Source organism: Euprymna scolopes, chromosome 13 (genome assembly GCF_053919585.1).
Source record: "Euprymna scolopes isolate OS-2025 chromosome 13, ASM5391958v1, whole genome shotgun sequence".
NCBI classification, from domain to species: Eukaryota; Metazoa; Mollusca; class Cephalopoda; order Sepiida; family Sepiolidae; genus Euprymna; species Euprymna scolopes.
Genome location: NC_136494.1, coordinates 72144265 through 72157817, shown reverse-complemented (window position 1 = coordinate 72157817; position 13553 = coordinate 72144265). Strand labels below are relative to the sequence as shown.

Genomic DNA, 13553 nt, shown 5'->3' with positions numbered 1-13553 from the left:
AAAAATAGAAACTGAAAGATTACACTTCATACGAAAAAATCAAAAAAAAATTAAGGGTGGATGAATATATCCATCTGCAAGATGCTATGAATTGTGATCGTGACCCGAGAAATATTGGACAACGAGTTATCTTGCCTTCCAGTTATACAGGAGGACCACGATATATGCAACAACGGACTCAAGATACAATGACTTATCTAAGAAAATTTGGAAGAGCTGATCTTTTCATCACATTCACATGTAATCCAAAGTGGAGTGAAATTACTAATGAACTTTTTCCACATCAAAAAGCCAAGGATCGCCATGATTTGATTGCTTGAGTGTTCCATGAAAAACAAAAGAAATTCCTCTGGCTTCTCAAAGAAGGACGAATTTTTGGTGAACTTAGTGCTTATATAACTACGATTGACTGGCAAAAGAGAGGCCTTCCGCACTCTCACACCCTGATTTGGTGTAAAGATAATATTAATGCTGATGATATAGACAAAATAATTTCGGCTGAACTGCCAAATGAAACTACTGATCCAGAACTTTTCGAAATAATAAAAACTCAACACTTTTGGATGGTGGTAGAACTGCTCACTCTATGTTTTCTCTCCCATTGGACCTTACTCGACAGGAAAAACCATTGTGTAATATTAAAAAAGATTCAGCAAAGGCTAAACTACTGCAAAACTGTAAATTAATAATCTGGGATGAAGCAACAATGAGTCACAAAAAAGCTATGGAAACAGTAGATTCTACACTACAGGACCTAAAAGATAACACACAAACAATGTATGGAGTGACTTTGGTTTTTGCTGGTGATTTCAGACAAACCCTTCCTATTGTTCCTCGAGGAACCAGAGCTGATCAAATGAATGCATGTCTCAAAAACTCCTATTTATGGCATCATATTAAAACAATGAGTTTAACACTAAACATGCGAGTACATTTACATGCTGATGCTGCTGTTGATGACTTTGCCACTCAACTTTTGCAAGTGGGTAATGGACTTCTGGACAAGGACTCCTATAACCAGATTCAAACAGAAGAGGAATTTATAATGAGAATTTTTCCAGATCTTCATAATTTTCATACGGATATCAATAGGCTAAGTAGCTGTGCAATTTTAGCAGCAAAGAATGAATCTGTAAATGAAATAAATAGCAGGTTGTTGAATAGATTACCTGGAGAAATCATATTATACAATTCAGTTGATACAATCTGTTCACAGGACGAAGTAACAAATTATCCGACTGAGTTTCTTAATAGTCTTGAACCACCAGGAACGCCTCCACATAGTCTGTTTCTAAAACTTGGAGCACCAATAATGTTACTTCGCAATCTTGATCCACCGAAACTCTGCAATGGCACAAGGCTCACCATAAAGAATATGATGCCTCACGTACTGGAAGCAACAATTATGTCAGGTAAGTATGCAGGAGTACACTGCTTCATTCCCATAATCCCAGTGAGACCACAAGAATTGCCATTTGAGTTTGAAAGGCTGCAATTTCCTGTCAAGCTATGTTTTGCAATGACAATAAACAAATCTCAAGGACAGTCACTAAAAGTTGTTGGGCTCAACCTGTCAAAACCAGTATTTTCTCATGGACAGCTATATGGTGGCCTATCAAGAGTTGGACACCCTTATGGACTCTTCATTCTGCCACCAGATAAAAAAAAACAAAAATATTGTATATTCTGAAGCATTAAGATGAAGCATAAATATATAAACAACATGATTACGAAACTTTTCCCTGAAGGAAAAATATATAAAGATGATTACGAAACTTTGCCCAGAAGGAAAAGAATGTGAAATGCGCCATGGAAAAACCCTTTGCGTTACATACATGTGGGAGGGAGTCTTAAAAATAACTGTACAAAGCAGGGTATACCACCATCCTCCTTCAGATTGGATTGGACAAAAATGAAATTAAAAGGAAACGAAATTAGAAATAGTCATGAATGGAACCCACAAACTAAAGTTTAAAAATCTGGTACAGTATCCATCATGCCATGGCAATGAATACATTGGACAAGATAAATTTAATGTTAAAAACTCAAGAAATATCTGAAAGTATGTCAAATTTACAAAAAAGAACTACCACCTAAAGTGGGGTAGAGGTAAGGCTCCCCCACATAACCAAAAAAGAAAGCCCCCCGCCCTACAGGGGGAAAGAGCTCCCCTCCCATTCTGGGGCAGGGAAGGAGCAAGGAAAACTCTTAAACATAAATTGTCAACGAAGAGTATACACCCTTGGAAGCTAGAAGAGTCTTTTTATACGCATCAACACACGGCGAAACTTAAAAAGATAAAGAGATCAATAGCTATAGCCAGCCGGTCTCATAAATACAGTTGTACACTACACCAAAATTCACTTCAGGTCTGCATTTCCTCCATGCGAATAAAGTCCTGATTCCCCACCAAGTGCAGGGAGGTTGCCCAACTCCCCTCTGGGTACACTTAAAAAGAAAACTACCCCCTCCATAAGGCAGGAGAGAGAAGGCTCCCTGCCCCATCTCCTTCGTTGGTCGGATGACTGTCACCTCCCTATAGCGAGGGATAAAAAAAAAGCAAATCACCCCTTCAGCCCTTCCCTAATCTGCGTAGCACGGCTCCCTCCTTCATGGAGGGAAGGTCAACAGGTGGAGGAAAAATAGTTAACGCAGGGCATACCGCCTGACAAGCTAAAATCGCCTTTTTATATATGGCAGACAGTCAGATATTTGCCTTGGGGGTGGGCTAAGCACTCCCCCACCCCCAAAGTGGGAGCCGGGGAAACTTCTCCTCTCAGAAGCGGGAGGGGACGCCAGAGAGCCTTCTTTTTCAACTAAAAGAGGGATCTCCTTTTGTATGGTTGGTCTCCCGCCCCCCCCCCCTCTCTGTCAGTTCCGCTTACTCCCTCCAGAAAGAGATCAACCTTACACAAAAAAATATGGGTAGAGGGAAGCCTTCCAGAGCCCCCTTCTGGGAGAAGTTCCCCGGCTCCCACGTTTGGGGGAGTGCGCAGCCTGCACTCCAGTCAGCCAAATAAAAAAAAAATTTACCTATCCCACCTTTGTGGGGAGAGTGCTCAGCCCACCTTCTGAGCCACCATAAAACAAAAGTTTCCTCCCACCAGAGGGGAAGGGAAGTAGAAAGAAAAATACTTAAAAATACATGGTCAACACATGGTATAGCCCCTGGGGATCTAAAATCACCTTCTTATATACACCGACACACACAGACAGTCTGATTGATTCTTTGTTCCACAGATTATAAGAATAAACTTTTCCCAGCAGTAAAAATATATAAACAACATGATTACAAAACGTTTCCCAGAAGGAAAAGAATGCGAAATGCGCCATGGAAAAACCCTTTGCGTTACATACATGTGCGAGGGAGTCTTAAAATTAACTGTACAATGCAGTCAGGAATCGAACCCACAAACTAAAGGTTGAAAATCTGATACAATATCCATCATGTCATGGCAATGAATACATTGGACAAGATAAATTTACTGTTAAAAACTCAAGAAACATCTGAAAGTATGTCAACCTTACAAAAAAGAACTACACCCTTTAAGAGTGGTAGAGGTAAGGCTCCCCCACATAACCATAAAAGAAAGCCCCATCCTCCATGGAAAGAAGGCTTCCCTCCCATTCTGGGGCAGGGAAGGAGCAAGGAAAACTATTAAACATAAATGGTCAAGAAAGGGTATACAGCCTGGGAAGCTAAAAGAGCCTTTTTATAGGTGTCAACACACAGCAAAACTTAAAAAAGATAAAGAGATCAATAGGTATAGCCAGCCGGTCTGATAAACACAGGTTTACACTTTTCCGAAATTTCTTCTATGCGAATAAGGTCCTGACTCCTCCCAAAGTGCGGGGAGGTTGCCCAACTCCCCTCCGGGCATACTTAAAAAGAAAACTACCCCCTCTCTAAGACAGGACAGAGAACGCTCCCTGCCTCATCCCCTTTGTTGGTCGGATGACTGTCACCGCCCTATATCGAGGGGTAAAAAAAAAAGCAAATCATCCCTTTTTTTATCATGAACAACAAATCGAAATAATGATAGATATTTTGTGCTTATACGAAACTGGAATCAAGGATTGTCACCTGTGATTTTATATATGTCAATAGTGCATGCCACTACAAATGATGGTAGCCAAATTAAGTTTTGTTTATTTCACCCAATATAAAATATATACACAAAACGCAGTAAACAAAGTTTAGGTTTAGTTAATGATAAGTTTAGGTTCGAGAAATAAGTAAAGAAAAGAAAAAAAGATACATTTGTTTATAGTGTGTAAAAAAAAAAAAGAAATGGGGAGAGGGAAGCTTTCCCGGGCCCTCCAGCCAACCAAATAAAAGAAATTTACCCAATTGCCTTTTTATATTCGGCAGTCAGTCAAACAGAAATTTACCCATCCCACCTTTGTGGGAAATGTGCTCAACCCACCTTCTGAGCCACTGTGAAAGTTTCCTTCCACCAGAGGGGAAGGGAACGAGGAAGGAAAAGTCTCTGAGAATCTTCATGCTATTTCTTTGACAAAGATACTGTTTTCAATTGACTTTCACACATAATGAATAAACAAATTCACCAATCGACACAATATCAACAAATGTATCTTTCTTTTCCTTGCTTATTTCTTGCTTATTTCTTGGTACTAAGGATTTCTTTATGCATGTTATTTTATTTAAGAGTACTAAATAGTTTTTCAGTTTCTTGAGACTCTTTCACCTGTCTGGATTCTGCAGCAACGTTGTGGAGTGATATGTAAAACATAAATTGGTACTTTATAACAATAGGTATGTAGAATTCTAACTCGCCAGTGTTGATCGTTTCAATTATTTACAAATTCACCAGGTCCTGGATATGACCATAAACTGTATCCAAACGTGGGGCTTTGTGAAGTGTGAAGCCACCATTTTATTGCTATTGCTACCAGGTCCACTCTGATCTGGAGTGGTAGTATCTGTTAGGGTCCCAATTATGAGTTAAATAGAAACCGACATTAAATAAACAAATATATTCTAGGAAAAAAATGTCACTGGATTTGGCATGAAATAACCTGATATAGTGTTGATATGTCATAAAACAAAATGAACCAACAAATTCACCAATCGACACAATATCAACAAATGTATCTTTCAATCCCTTTTTCTGTGCTTATTTCTTGGTACTAAGCTTATCATTAACTAACCCTGACATTTCTTTTACTTTGTTTTGTGTATATATTTTATTTTGTGTAGAATAAAAAAAACATTTCGCTACCACATTTGCAATCATTGGTTACAATCATTGGAAGCTGTTTTTCAAAAACACCAAATAACATTCACGCTTTCCATTGGTTTTTCATGATAACAATTTAATCTATAACATCGAATTGTATAAATTAAAGTTTCCTTTCTCAATTGAAACAAACATATCCCACACTAAAAATGAGGATTTTACTATTGCCTTTTAGATCATTTTTTAACAATGTTTCTCTTCTTACTTTCAGCATTTGTTTCTATTTTATTTTATTTCAAATACTGTTTCATTTCACTTTCTCGATAATCATTTACATCTTTGGGGTGCAACAGGGAACATGTAGAGTGATATATCAAACATGAATTGGAACTTTATAACAATAGGTATCTAGAATTTACACATACCAGTGTGGATAGTTTTAAATATTTACAAACTTACAATTTACACACTATAAACAAATGTATCTTTTTTTCTTTTCTTTACTTATTTCTCGAACCTAAACTTATCATTAACTAAACCTAAACTTTGTTTACTGCGTTTTGTGTATATATTTTATATTGGGTGAAATAAACAAAACTTAATTTGGCTACCATCATTTGTAGTGGCATGCACTATTGACATATATAAAATCACAGGTGACAATCCTTGATTCCAGTTTCGTATAAGCACAAAATATCTATCATTATTTCGATTTGTTGTTCATGATAAAAATTTAATATTGATACATTGTAATAAACATTTCCATTGCTTTTATCTTTTTATCAATACATATACTTGGTTGATAATTAGAGGACACAACTAACCCTATACTTTGCTTTACTTTGTTTCATATTTTCTTTACTTAAATATTACTGTGCTTGATTTCATCAAGTGGTGCGGATCTGTTTTTTACACTAACAATGTGCACATTTTTTGAAGAATAAAGTTATTTTTTGTTTTTACTTTTTAAGGTGGTGAAGGTGATCCGGGGAGTGTTTTTTTTTCCAAAAAAGGTACTTTTTACGAATGGGTATCCAAGAAAGTTCAGTATTTTGTCAGAAATTAAGATTTTCATTGACCACTCTCAATACTATCAGAAATGAACAATCTACACAATACAAACTAACCGTTTTGTTGGCTTTTTATTATAACTCCAAACTAACCCATAACTACATTTTTCTTTTATTTTGCAAATTTGATTTACTTCCATTTATATTGTGTAGCTGAATAAGAAATTGATTTAACTTTTGTCATTTGTAATTAACATCCTTTCATCGCAATTACTACAGTGTAATAACACATGATATACTAAAATAAAAACACTTCAGATAAAGTCTTAAATAGAATTCAGTTTCTTACATGACATCTGATGAAGTCAGTAGAAACATTACAAACTAATACTTGAAAAACAATTTGACATTTACTGTACTACAATATCACATTTGTATAGAATTAGAAATCTGGATACCTATTCTGATACCTAATAAAAGAAAGGACACTCTTTGGGGCGGATTTCGATGATAACAAGTCACTAATAAGAAATTATAATAAACATTGAAATAATTTAAGAATTTTACCAAAATAAAATTGCATGGTAATCACCCAATTTCTGCCACAAAATTTTGATTGGCAAAACTCATAAACATAAAATATATATTTTCTAATTTCATCTTTTTTTTTTTACATAATCTGGTTTGATGTTTTCCTAAATATTCAAATCACTATATTTTGCTGCTTAATATCAAATACAGCAAATGAGTTATTTTTTATGCATCAAACAATTACATTTTCTCATTCATCCAAACTAATCACTGAACATCAATTTCATATTTTCTTCACTAAAATATTACTGTGCTTGATGTCATCAAGTGGAGCGGATCATTTTTTTTTCATTTGTTCACACATTTTTCCAATTTATATATATTTTGTCTAAGATTCTTAGCCTATGTCATTGCATACCAAGCTGTTTATTAAAAGTTAAGGTTCACTTTAAACACATATGTCACACCAAAATAAAAACGCTTCAGATAATGTCTTGATATTCAATTCAGTTTCTCACATGACATCTTATGAAGTTAGTAGAAATGTTACAGACTTTTGAATCTCAAACACTTTCAATACTGTGCACTGATATTTTCTTTTTTGGAATATAAGCACATTCATGATTTTTTTTTACAAACGCCAACAAATGTCACATTGTGTAGCAATGTACTGAAACAATTATAAAAATGTTTGTTTTTATTTTGGATGATGCAGGGCATCCGAAGAGAGATTTTTCTAACAAAATGAAAGTATAATTTTTAGCAATAGGTATCTAGGAAAAGGCCACTACATATGTTATAAATTTCAAATTTCCAAAACCTGGCAAATACTGGTACACGCTAGCAAATTTAGATTTGCAATTACAGAATATGATTCTAATTTTTTCCTTTGCTCTTTATTCTAACACTACACTAAGTTTACTGTTTTATTTCGCTACAGTTGATATTGTGTAGAACAATAAGAAAATCATAGTGAACAATGCATTCAAAAAAATTTCACACACATTTCTAGATACCTATATCTAATAAGTTCAAAAGAAAGGACACACTTAGGGAGGTATTTTGGTGGTCAGGTCACTAAATAGAGATTAGCTGGTTTCCCGGCATAGCCCAGGATGTAATATAGATTGATTGAAATACATGTTCTAGCTGGTTTCTAGGCGTTGCCAGGGATGTAATATAGACACAGTATGTTGTATATTACCTGTTCTCTTCTCCCTAAGGTAAAACAATTTCATATACATGCTGTAAATTACCTATGCTAGGGATAAAACATGAACAATACCAGTCCAGGGGTAGATAAAACAAATAATACATTGACATGAAAGATTCCTCTCCCCTAAGAATAAAACATATGTTCAATATCTGCTTTTGTTTTTTCATTGTTTATACGGTCCCGAGCAACGCCGGGTAACCCTGCTAGTCTATTATATAAATCTCACCTATCTGTTTAAATGTATGTATGCATATATGTATGTTTGTCTAAAACTTTCGACAGAGGTGACGAATTTTCACGAGATCCGTACCATTTTGAAGTTCGACCCTTTGGATGGCAAATATCGAAAAAAAAAATGGCTAAAAACATGAATTCCTTCACCCACAACTGGGCACTTTTCTACAAAGAGGGGTCACTTTTTTGCCGATATTTTCGAAAGCCATCCCCTCTTTTCGATTGTCTAGCCTTAATTTCAATCTTCGCCATTTCCGTTTTAGCGATGGACGCAACGGCAAAGGCGTCACGTTTTTTTTTCACGTTCTTTTCCTCCTTCGCGGTACGGGTTCGAGCCTGCTTGCGTACTACAATTTTTTTTTTTTTTTTTTTGCTTAACACACGCCTCCAAACACTCGGACAACGCCGGGCCCCCAGGCTAGTCTTATATATAAAGTAAAGAGAGATTTCCCTAATTTCATTGATCGGTATAGTGTCATAAACAAACGTTACACAAAAAACACAGATTCTTCACCGATTTTCGAGCCACACGTTTCTGCTTCAGGGGAAAATAAGTTTCGTTTTCATTCGATTTTTGCGATTTTTATATTTAGCTTGTTCAACTATTTCTGCTTTGATTACTAGCGTCTTTGAGAGAGTCGGAATAAATTACGCTCTCTCAGTCAAAGCTACTCTCATCGCAACTTTAATGAAATACGGAAAATCTATTTGCGTTTTATGCTTGTATTACACTCTATGTTGACTAACTTCCGATCTATCATTACAAACGAATAATAGAAAAAGAATTTGATAAAAGACACTTTTCAACCTATATACTCGACGGATTTTTATCTATAAAATTGAAACTAGGATATTCAGACACGTGGAAAACTTTTAAATCCGTTTTCATTCGAAAAAAAAAGGTTGTTAAAAGGATCAAAATTAGAAAATTGGTAATGTCGGTTTATTCGAAATCACAGGCAGATCGCATTTTTTATTTGTTTGCTAACTGTGTCACGAATACGCATGCGTGAATTGTTCACATTGCAGGCTACTTATGTTAAGAATAAGTAGGTTTGAAAACACATTTTAAAGAACGTGTCCTGCTAGTCTAATGGTTATTGTACTTGGCTTATTGTCTTTACGTTTTGGTTTCGATCTCAACTCGAGAATGTTTATTTTTAAATACAAGAAGTGAACTGTTTAGAAAAAACATAACACTCTCACACACATGTACTTTTACGAAAACACTCGTCTAGCCAGAACCACTACCAATAGTTTTCCAGTCTTTATCTGTGCCTAAACCTAAATGTAGATGCCATGAGCAGAGCCTCTTTCTTAGAACTGTACGCCTGTGGAACTCTCTTCCGTTGGCCTGCTTCCCAGATGACTACAATCTGATTGTCTTCAAGTCCAATGTAAACAAGTTCTTAATGAACCGCCCCCTATTTAACCCAACTTACAAAAATCCCACTACCTATGTTAAAAACGCTATAATCACATTGACTATTGTATACCAATTAACCCTTATCCTCGAGTGGCCTCCGAGCCTTTATAAGTGGTGATTCCTGTGTAAAAATATATATATATAATATAATATTTATGCTTATTTTTCGATCGAGCAACGCCGGGTAGCCTTCTAGTTAAAAATAAAACCAACCCAAAACTTTTTTTTCTGTATAACATAATTACAACCTTTCTTTAATTAAATGACACAACGTTCCCAGTGCGTATGCATTCGCTGGTAACATACTATATGATGGTCGAATACCTTTTTTACTTTATGTAGAAACGACTGTTAAATGCAATTTTTATTCAAAAATTAAAATAAAACTACATGACATAAATAATAGATAATTTCATGTTCTTACGGGGGACGTTCCTAAAGTAATGCCTTCTATTTTTAATTCCACCCGAACGGATTAGAGGGGATTGAAAATTGCATTTTTATTATGACTGAATTCATATATTTATGACTAGAAAGTGTTTTACTTCTGTTCTAGATATTGACGACTCTAAGAAACCAGCCGCTTTCATAGACATTGCGTCAGAAGCAGAGATGCGTCATTGAATTCTTATATGCAGAAAATTTGAACCGATCAACACTCACCGGCCCCTGTTTACGAAGCCGGTACAGTTGATGTCAGCACAGTTAGGAGATTGGTTCGTCGATTTCAGGGTGACGAAAGAAATGTGAATCCAACGCGCGTTTCGGACGCCCATGCACAGCCACCACTGAATCACTAGCAAAAGTGCATTGAGCATTGTAGGTACTATGTAGAAAAATAAATTCTGAAGCAGAAAAAGATCGCTCGTTTTAATGGTACTACCCCCGTCTTCGTAGCTGTTCAACTTTTCCAAGTTAAAAATAGGATACATTACTTTTGGAACAACCCTCGTAGATCTTTGACATTACTTTTTTTTTTTTTTTACTCATCGATGGATGTATAAACATTTTACACACTCATGTCATCGTAATGATATCAACTTGATCGTTTGTAAATAAAACACTTGAACGCTGATGCCTTTTTTTATTAAGGTTTATTGATTCAGATAACGTCATAAACCCAGAGAAGAAAGACTTTAACATGTAGATTGTCGTGTCAGAAAGAAGGAAAGAGAAAGCTACTGATAGCCAAATAGATTGCTCGTTTCATTACAGCTATGTAATCGCGATCGCGACCCCATGCACTATGGGTCCTCGGGGGGGACAGTCACAATTTACTTTCGCTTTTTTAAACTGTCAGCCAAAAAGAGACAGAACCGCCCGGCAAAAACTCACGAGGGGCCATCGACTTCCGCTTTGAGATCACCTTTAATCGTTAAGGTGTCACTTACACCCTTCCATTGACACATGGTCTTTGGTACGTAGCAACATTAATACTAGATAAAAAGATCTTTCTTCTTTACTTTCATAAGAATCGCTAAAAGTAATATTCATCTTACGTAGTAATCATATTCTTATCATCTACGTCGATGGTGCTATTTATATTATTGCTGTTATTGTCGTTATTATTGTTGCCGTTATTATTATTTTTCTTCTTATTATTAACTGAGTTGACTTTTTGCATAAGACTCACAAAAGAACATTCTCCACGATTGCTTGGCCTGCATAAAGTCCTCTGCCTTAGTCGCAGTTATTCGAACAACAGCAAAGCCCCGCGGTTGCATGCGAAGTCGGGGAAGATCTGCCGCTGGAACGCACAAAGTAATAACAGCTAAGTAACGTAGTCACTATCACTCCATTAGTTTACGGTTCCGCGGCTGAGACTTTGTTTGCCAGACGCATAGACAGAGACAACCAGAGGATGGCAGACGGTTTTAAAACACGAAATATGACGACGGGGAAGCAGACGAAATTTATAAGATTACGTAAAAATCGAAAGAGAGCAGTTAGTGCAGAAAGGAGAGCATTTTGGTAGTCTTGTTATGGTATTGTTACGGTGTTGTTGTTTTTTGTTTGTTTTTTTTTTACAAAGGTATCACCACTTATCAAGGCCCAGAGGCCACTCGAGGATAAGGGTTAAAGAGTGTGCAGTAGTCAATTGGACAATATAGTAATTGTCAGTAATCGAAATTCGGTAAATTTGTCAACTTAAGGGAAACGGCTTATCACGAACTTGTTTACATTGGACTTGAGGACAACCATATTGTACCTATTTACTATGCCTCCCCACGGGACAGAGTTAGACACCAGGGTCGTTTTTTAACGTGGAGAAAAGGTACAAAAATAAAAATTGTCTCAGTCGTGAAGGATTTCTCCTCCACCGAAAGAGAACAAGAAATAGAAGTGCAGCATCTGAAGGACAGATACTACACTTTGATCTTGTCCCGAAGGCCAAGGAGCTGGAAAAGCAGGAAAACGAAAGACAGTTCCACGGGCGTGCAGTTCTAAGAAAGAAGCTTTGTTCATGGAATCTACGTTTAGGTTTATGCACAGATAAGGAGTGGGATGAATTATTGATAGTGTTTTCAGCTAGACGAGTGTTTCTTGTGAAAGTTTGGCGAGGTTGGACCATAGATCGATATTCAGTCGATCACTTGCCATGAAAATAACGATAAAGCAAAGACAAACTCGCAACATCTCTTCTGTGAGAAAGAGGTTGCAGGGAAGAGAAAAGGACATCTATGAGGCTACGAAGTCTTTTTTTTTTTAACTCTATCAAGGCAGGATAAGTTCTTTCTAGCAGCTCCTGCCCAAATGCGGCAATAGTACTCCATCCTTGGACGGACTTGGTGTTTGAAAAAGAATTTCTTCCAAGTTTTAAACTGTCGTTTAATACCTTTAGATTTTGTAACTTTTTGAATGCTCCATTCTAGAGTGAGTCGGAGGTCTTGAAAGGGTTCGCGGCTTAAGTCTGAATAATACGAATTCAAGGAGTCGGTTCAAGTTTCGATTTTTAAATCGCCGACGAATTATGAAACACTCTGAAGTGTTTAAGAAGTCGGAAATTTTTATTTGCGAGGTGTTTTTAAATCTGTTTATTTCGTTCGTTATTTCATTATTTTACTGTTAATTTTTTCTTTGCTTTATAAGAGAGAATATCTTTCTACGAAAGTTGAACTCGTCTGACGAACAAAGATATTTACTATTATTTACAAGTCACTTTGAGTGTGTGTGAGTTCCTTCCTCATAGTTTCCGAAACGGCTGAGCCTATGTTCTGAAAATATCACACAAAGATAATTTATATGTCTGGCAGTGTTCTTAGATAATTTTTGTACAGAAATTCATCCGATACGTTCCGAAAATCGAAAAAATCCGATCCTAAAAATAGTCTTTCCTTCTTATAGATTAAAAAAATAATTTTTGCAGGGTATTATTTTACGTTACACCGGCCAAGGGAGATAATTCTCAGCGAATCAAGAGGGATTCAGTAAACCATTTCTTAAAAAAAAAAAAAAGAAAAAAAAGCAGAATACTTGTCATCTGGAGATATAGCTCAGTAGTAGAGTATTCGACAGCAGATCGAATGGTTCTGATGTTCAAGTTTGACTGTACGTCACCATTTTATTTTTTCTTGTTAATGAGTTTAATTTACGATGAAAAGAGGTACTATTTAAAATTACTGTAAATCATTTCGCTTGCATATTTTAAAACCAAGCATTAACCAGAAGTGACTTTTCCAGGGAATTGTCAAACCTAAATATTAGTTGACGTCATATTGTAAACAAACATAGACGATTTTTATGAACGACATTATTATTATTATTGTTATTATTGTTATTATTATCATTATTATTACTATTATTATTATTATTATTATTATCGTTATTATTATTATCATTATTATTATTATTATTATTATTATTATTATTATTATTATTATTATTATTGCGAATTAGTCCACTGGGCAAATTATTCCTCGTAATAATCAATAGAG

At 35.8% G+C, this 13553-nt stretch overlaps 1 protein-coding gene across 1 annotated transcript; it reads left to right on the top strand.

Annotated features, from left to right (window-relative positions):
- Positions 1-922: 922 nt before the first annotated feature.
- LOC145292279 (uncharacterized) lies at positions 923-10242 on the top strand. The gene is made up of 2 exons (XM_080138604.1): positions 923-1412; positions 10175-10242. Exons 1-2 carry the CDS (start codon positions 923-925, stop codon positions 10240-10242), a joined length of 558 nt encoding a protein of 185 aa, XP_079994730.1.
- Positions 10243-13553: the final 3311 nt, after the last annotated feature.

Coding starts and splice junctions, on each gene's coding strand:
- LOC145292279 (XM_080138604.1), top strand. CDS start 923: ATGCGAGTACATTTACATGCTGATGCTGCTGTTGATGACTTTGCCACT. Junction 1,413..10,174: donor GGAAGCAACAATTATGTCAG/GTAAGTATGCAG, acceptor CTTCTGTTCTAG/ATATTGACGACTCTAAGAAA.